Source organism: Pterocles gutturalis, unplaced genomic scaffold, assembly GCF_000699245.1.
Source record: "Pterocles gutturalis isolate BGI_N339 unplaced genomic scaffold, ASM69924v1 scaffold11862, whole genome shotgun sequence".
In the NCBI taxonomy this organism is placed as follows: domain Eukaryota; kingdom Metazoa; phylum Chordata; class Aves; order Pterocliformes; family Pteroclidae; genus Pterocles; species Pterocles gutturalis.
Window position 1 is genome coordinate 3,036 of NW_010112841.1, and position 7,203 is coordinate 10,238.

The following is a 7,203-nucleotide window of genomic DNA, read 5'->3' on the forward strand; positions in this document are numbered from 1 at the left end:
GGCTTGGCACGGAAGCTCGGTGGGCAAGGACGGGGGTCCTGAGGGATCTGGGCAGGGACTGTCACCATTGGAGGGACACGATCCAGCTGAGCACATCAGGGAGGAGCTTGGTGTCCTCCTCTGGGACATGCAGCCCTGTGGCACCAGTTCAGGGCTCTTACTGGTGCCCATAAGATGCTCTGGGGAAACCTGCATGTCCCCAGCTGTGCCTCTGGGGTGGGGACCCCAAAAACACCCACCCCTGAGGGTTCCCAACACCCAGAGGTGCTCTTGGAGGTCACCAAGACCTGCGATGGGTCCTGGAAGGGGGCAGCCCCACCTGGATTCAGGGGCTCACCCGCTCTACACGTGTTGGGGTGCAGCTGGGCTGTCCTGGGGAGATCCCTGCTGGATGCCTGCCCCATGGTGTCCACCTTCTCTGCAGCTCCGGACACCCCCGTGAAGGTGTTGCATGGGACCCCCGAGTTCATGGCTCCAGAGGTGGTGGCCTTTGAGCCCGTGGACTTCTCCACGGACATGTGGAGCGTTGGTGTCATCTGCTACATCCTGTGAGTGGCCTCCTGGGGACAGCAGGTGGGGCTGGGGGATGCTGAGCTGTCACCGATGTCCCTGTGTCACCTCCCCAGGCTGAGCGGGGAGTCCCCCTTCCAGGGGGACAATGACATGGAGACACTGAGCAACATCACTGCTGCCCGGTGGGACTTTGAGGAGGAGACCTTCTCGGAGATCTCCCAGCAAGCCAAAGACTTCATCAGCCAACTGCTGCAGAAGGACCCCCGGTAGGACCTGGGGGGGCTGTGGGGTGCAGAGCTGGAGCTGGGCTGGGTTTTGAGGTGCCAAGGGGAAAGGACTCAATGCAGTTGACGGAAGGGATGCTCCATGGGGCCACGCCAGTTGCTGAGGGTCTGGTGGTGGAGCAGCACCCCCATGACCACCCCGTCTGCCCCCAGGCGCCGTCTCTCCAGCGCGGGGGCTCTCCTGCACCCCTGGCTGCAGCAGCCCCAGCCCAGCAGCACCAAGGTGCTGTCGAAGGAGAGGATCAAACAGTTCCTGACCCGTCGGAAGTGGCAGGTACCTGGAGGGATGGTGAGGACGTGGGGATGGGGATGGCTCTGGTGGGGCTCAGCACTGTTCCTCTTCTCTCCAGAAAACAGGCAAAGCTCTGCTGGCCCTCAACAGGCTGACCCTGCTGTCCCAGAGCCCGGAGAGGAGAGCGTCAGAGGCTCAGGATGAGGAAGGTGATGGCCCCTGAAGCATCATCCCCAATGCACCCCAACAACCCCTTCTCTCTGCTCTGCCACCCCCAGATCATGGTCCTGGGCAGCTTCTCCCACCTTTGCTCCAACCTGTCCTGGTGCCACCAAACACCTGGACATGTCCCCAGTGCTTGGTGCCCCAAGGTCCTCTCCATCCTCATCCCCAAGGGACCATCTCTGATGCAACCTTGGGGCAGCTGCATCCTGCTCTGCAGGGCTGGGATCTGGATGTGATCCAGAGCTGATCCCCACGGGTGCCACTGTCCCCCTGGCAGAGGAGGGAGGTTGAACCCAACCAGCTCCTCACCATTCCCTCCATCCCTCTGCCTGCAGACCTGGCCTTCAGCCCAGAGGAGGACCAAGCCCCTGGGTCTCTGCCCCAGTGAGGACCCAACTTCTTGGAGCTGCTGATGGACTGGGAGGAGGAGGAAGGTGGGAATGCTGCAGCCGTAGGGGAGGTAGAGTGACGATGGCGTGGCCATGTCACCCCAGCTCTGGACCACCTAGAGGAACTGGGAGTGATGGGGATGAGCCTCCTCCAGCAGCTCCTGCGATGACCCGGCCAGCCTGGGGTATACCCACGCCCCAGGGCTCCTCTCCCATGGGTGGGCTTTGGGGTCCCACAGTGACCCTGCGCTGGTGTGGGGACAGCCATGCCTGCCGTCCCCAGCTCCTGTCTGCATGGCCACCCAGACTGGAGCTGTCACCAATAAAGCACCGAGGATCTCTGCACTCCCTGTGCTGCTCCTTTGTCCCCCAAAAATATCCCTGGGAGGGGTGGGGAAGAGCTCCCCAGGCTGTTCCCATCCTTTGGGAGATGGCACCAGGTTCTCCTCCCACCTGGACCACCACCACTGTCTGCTCCAGGAGGGATGGTTGCCCTGGGCACGGGGACCCATGGGGATGGTGACACTTGTTTGGAAGCATCCTCCCTCATCATCAAGGTGTGTTGGCATCGTGTCCTGAGTCCCTAGGCAGGAGGAGCCAGGATGAGCCCTGGCTCTCTCCCTTTTTGGGCCAACTCTGGTCCCAGCAGGGCTGGAGGGGGCCCAAGAGCTGCTGTGTCACCTCCAACCTCCTCCTAAGGGGGTTGCTTGGGCGGAAATCGGGGTGTGGGAGCTCCTCCTCTGCACCAAGAAGTGTTGAGGAAGAACAACGCCAGGCACCAGTATGTGCTGGGGACGCCCAGCTGGGAAGCAGCTTGGCAGAAATGGACCTGGGGGTCCTGGTGGACACCAGGTTGAGCATGACGCAGCGATGTGCCCCTGCTGCGAAGAAGGTGGATGGTGGCCTGGGCGGTGTTAGTGTGCTGCCAGTGGGTGGAGGGACACGATCCTTCCCTTTACCCAGCGCTGGTGAGACCTGGAGGAGTGTGTCGTGTTCTGGGCTTCCCAGTACAGGAGAGACATGGATGTATTGGAAAAAACTTCAGTGAAGGTTGAGATGAGATGTGAGGAAGAAATGTTTTCCTGTGCGGGGGGTGAGGCAGTGGCCCAGGGTGCCCAGAGAAGCTGTGGATGCCCCATCCCTGGAGGGGTTCAAGGCCAGGCTGGATGAGGCTTTGGGCAACCTGAGCTAGTGGGAGGTGTCCCTGCCCATGGCAGGGGGTGGCACGGGGGGGGCTTTAAGGGCCCTTCCCACCCCAAACCATCCTGTGGTTCTGTGGAGGGACTGGAGCACTGGGGCTGTTCAGCCAAGAGAAGAGAAGACTCTGGAGGACCTCATCCCTGTGTGTAAATACTGGAGGGAGGATGCAGAGAGGATGGAGCGGTGCCCAGTGCCAGGACCAGAGGCCACAGGCACCAGCTGGAACACAGGAGGTTCCATCTGAACCCCAGGAACCCCTTGTTCACTGGTGCTGGAGCATGGTCTGGGTTGCCTGGGAGGCTGTGCCACCTCCATCCCTGGTGACATTAACTTGTCTGGACATGGACCTGGGCAATCTGCTCTGGGTGGCTCTGCTGGAGCATGGGATGGACCAGGTGACCTCCAGGAGTCTCTTCCACCCTCAACCACCCTGTGATTCCATGAAAACCCACCTCCTGTTCACGCTGGGCTGGGGGCTAGCGATGCCAGAAGATGGGTGAAGGTGCCGTGGTTGCAGCGCTCCAGCCCTGTGCCCGCGGCAGGGTGCGGCCGTGCCAAACAACACCTGGTCCAGGCACGGCTTCAGCCCTTCCTCATCTTCATCCTCCTCCCCTCCTGGGTGACACCAGCAGGAAGGAGAAAATGTGATTTTTATCAAACAGTACCAAATCCACCCGCTCTCCCAGTCACGGCAGGGACACTCTGGCTGGGGTCACTGACGGGTGTGAGCACCTGCAGCATCCGTGCCAGGCTGGACACAGACGAAGGGGACACCAGCCACGGGAGCCACCGCTGGTGACAAACCCTCTTTCGGATGGTTTGCTGAACCCTCCAGGAAGCTGATGGCCACCAGGACAGGAGGTTTCCATGTCAGACGTTGGCATCCTGCTGTCTCCAGACACGGGCAGACCAGCTCAGGGGCCCGGGGACCCATGACTGGGGGACACGATGGCTCTTACCCGCTGCTCTCTGGGCCAGCGGGAGGGATGCCATCCCCTTCCTGTCCCGTTGGGGTGGCGTGGACTCTCCAGCTGATGAGGCTTTATCAGGCCTGACGTTGAGTTTTTGTGGCAAAAGCCTGTTCCTGTTAATGACGCCCCGGCTGACGGTTGCCTCGGGGTCCATGCGACCACAGGAAGCTGGAGATCCCCACGGTGTGACAGCGCGGTGACACGCTCTGCCCAGGGCTTGCTGGGCTCTTCCCTCGTTGGAAGCAGGGGATGGAATTTAATTTGGAAGCTGGTGCGGGGACCTCCAGCCGGAACATGGGGGAGCACTTCTGGGGACCCTCCAATGATGGTGAGGCCACCTTGATGGTGTCATTGTCACTCCTCGCAGGGTTCCACCACGGCTCCTCAGCGGCTGGGCGAGACATCCCCTGGCAGAGCTCACCTGCCTTCCCTTCCTCCCGTGTTCCCAGGGGGAGAAGTGGATTCACTTCTTGGGAGAAGCTCCTTAGAAGCAAATAAACAAAAAATGAAAATTCCGTATCCTACCCACGGTGTTTGTTTTCTCTTTGCAGAGGAACAGAGAGAGGCTGAGGAGCCCCTTTCTCCTCCCCTGCTCTTCTTTTGATGCTCCTACGATGCTCCCACACACCCCGTCCCGATGTTTACCCCTTCTCTCCTCCGTGTTTTCCTCGTTCCGCGGCCTCGGAGCTCACACGCGCCCCTTGGGAACGGAGCCGAATGCCTCCGAGCTGCAGCTGATAAGCAAACACCAACTTACGTATAATCAACCCCTTGATGAGCTCTTCGCCATGTGACATCACCCAAATATTTCTGGTTGGGAACTGTGTTTATCTTCATCTGTTTTCCAAACTTCTCGCAGCCCTGAAAATCCGCGTCCCAGGACTCCGGAGGAGTTTTCTCTCTGTAATCCCGTGATTTACGCTGGAAAAATCCACCTACCTACAGAAAAACTGAGAGGGGGGGCTCTGGATCAGGGGGGGCAGGGACAGGCCGAGGGGTGAGGGTTTGAAGCTGGAAGAGGGGAGATGGAGATGAGATGTGAGGAAGAAATGTTTTCCTGTGCGGGGGGTGAGGCAGTGGCCCAGGGTGCCCAGAGAAGCTGTGGATGCCCCATCCCTGGAGGGGTTCAAGGCCAGGCTGGATGAGGCTTTGGGCAACCTGGGCTAGTGGGAGGTGTCCCTGCCCATGGCAGGGGGTGGCACTGGGTGGGCTTTAAGGTCCCTTTCCACCCCAAACCATCCCGTGATTCATGCCAACCCCACCCTGCCCAGCCCTGCCCTTGCCATGGGACATCCCACCCCAAGTCAGGAGGGACCTGGTGGGACCTTTGAGACCACAGCCCGGCCCTGTCCCAGCACCGGGCTCAGTCCAAACCAGGTCTCGTGCCTGGGGAGCCTCCACTCCTGCCTTTCACCCCCCAGCTGGGACCCCAGCCCTGGTGCTTCCCATCGGGGAAGGTCCTTGTGCCCTTTCCCAGCCGTGCTCAGGACGGTGCTCAGCACGGGTGTGGGTGCTCTGACAGCACCCGGGTGTCACCCCGGCATGTGGGCGGGATGCTCATGGTGGGATGCAGACCCTGGGGGTCCCCCCAGCCCCTCTGCCCCAGAGCAGAGCCTGTGCCCAGCGTGGGACAGCTCGGGGTGGAAGGGCTGGTCCTCACGCATGGTCCTGGGGACATCTGTCCTCCTGGGGACACCTCTGGGACAGTGTCGGGGTGGCCGTCCCCATCCCCATGGAGGGTCGTGATGCTTTCCCTTAAAACCCAACATCAGGGAATTAAATGCAAATTATTTAACGAAATACAGAGATATTTAGTGAAACGAAGACAATTCAACTGCAAAAATGAGCTTTGCAAAATCAGAACAAACCCAAATGTGGGTGACCCCAATTTCGGAGCCGCCCACGGCTCCTCCCCGACCTCCCAAACCCCCCGGAGAGGACGGGGAGGATGCGGCAGCAGCGCGCCAAGGGCAGCTTGGGGATGGGTGACCGCTGCCTGCTGGCGTCGCGCGTCCCCCGGATGGGATCTGGGGTTTGCGGAGGGCGGGAGAGGTCGGCAGAACCGGTCCGGCGTGTTCCCCCGCGGTGTCTTGCCCAACAAGAGATGCGTCGAGAGCCGGCGGTAACACCGACGTCTGGCCCCGGGGCTGAGCGGGGGGGTCCCAGGGTCCCACCTGGATCGGTCCTCCACCCAGCTCTCAGCAGATCTCACCTTGGACCTTAAATCTCCCCAAATCTCCCCAAATCTCGGCAAATCTCGGCAAATCTCCCCAAATCTCACCAAATCTCCCCAAATCTTGGCAAATCTCCCCAAATCTCGCCAAATCTCCCCAAATCTCGCCAAATCTCACCAAATCTCGCCAAATCTCGCCAAATCTCACCAAATCTCACTAAGTCATCTCAGCAAATCTCCCCAGATCTCACCAATCTCAGTAAATCTCATCAAATCTCCCCAAATCTCAGTAAATCTCCCCAAATCTCACCAAATTTCACCAAATCTCGACAAATCTCACCAATATTAGTAAATCTCCTAAAATCTCATCAAATCTTGCCAAATCTTGTTAAATTTCACCAAATCTTGACAAATCCCCCCAAATCTCGTTAATATTAGTAAATCTCATCAAATCTCACCAAATCTCGGTAAATCTCGCCAACTCTTGGCAAATCTCCCCAAATCTCGCCACTCTTGAGTAAATCTCATCAAATCTCGTCATATCTCACCAAATCTTGGGAAATCTCACCAAATTTTGCCAGTCTCAGTAAATCTCTTCAGAACTCATCAAATCTCACCAAATATCAGTAAATCTCCCCATATCTCAGCAAATCTCCCCCAAAATCAGTAAATCTCACCAAATTTCACCAAATCTCAGTAAATCTCACCAAATCTTGACAAATCTCCCCAAATCTCACCAAAATCAGTAAATCTTGTCAAATCTCATAATATCTCACCAAATTCGGTAAATCTCACCAAATCTCTCCAAATCTCACCAAATCTCGGTAAATCTCACCAGATTTGTGAAATCTCAGCAAATCTCTCCAAATCTCACCGTATCTCAGCAAATCTCCCCAAAAATCAGTATATCTCACCAAATTTCACCAAAATTTGGTAAATCTCACCAAATCTCCACAGATCTCTGTGGAATAATGCACTTTGCATCCTGGCAGCGGTTCGGAGTGACGGTTATTGGTGTCGTTGCAGTGGGAGCCGTGGGGAGATGCGTCGGTCCTCACTCTGCGCGGGCAGGGAGCGGGCAGGAGCTGCGCATCGATGGGGTCACCCAGCTGCCATGTCCCCAGCCGTGCACGGAGGATGCCGAAGATCATGGGTGCTGCGGCTCCCTGGGGAGCACGGACGCCAACGCCGGCCCCAGCCCCACGTGCCCCCCACC

At 58.4% G+C, this 7,203-nt stretch overlaps 1 protein-coding gene across 1 annotated transcript in view; it reads left to right on the forward strand.

Annotated features, from left to right (window-relative positions):
• The window catches only part of LOC104462317 (myosin light chain kinase, smooth muscle-like), a 3,025-nt gene extending 1,773 nt beyond the window's left edge, over window positions 1-1,252 (forward strand). Inside the window, exons 4-8 of the mRNA XM_010074219.1 lie at window positions 1-51; window positions 425-548; window positions 627-779; window positions 951-1,071; window positions 1,148-1,252. The exon at window positions 1-51 is cut by the window's left edge and continues 194 nt beyond it. Coding sequence (XP_010072521.1) covers window positions 1-51; window positions 425-548; window positions 627-779; window positions 951-1,071; window positions 1,148-1,252 — 554 coding nt within the window. The remainder of the gene's footprint in view (window positions 52-424; window positions 549-626; window positions 780-950; window positions 1,072-1,147) is intronic.
• The last annotated feature ends 5,951 nt before the right edge of the window (window positions 1,253-7,203 follow it).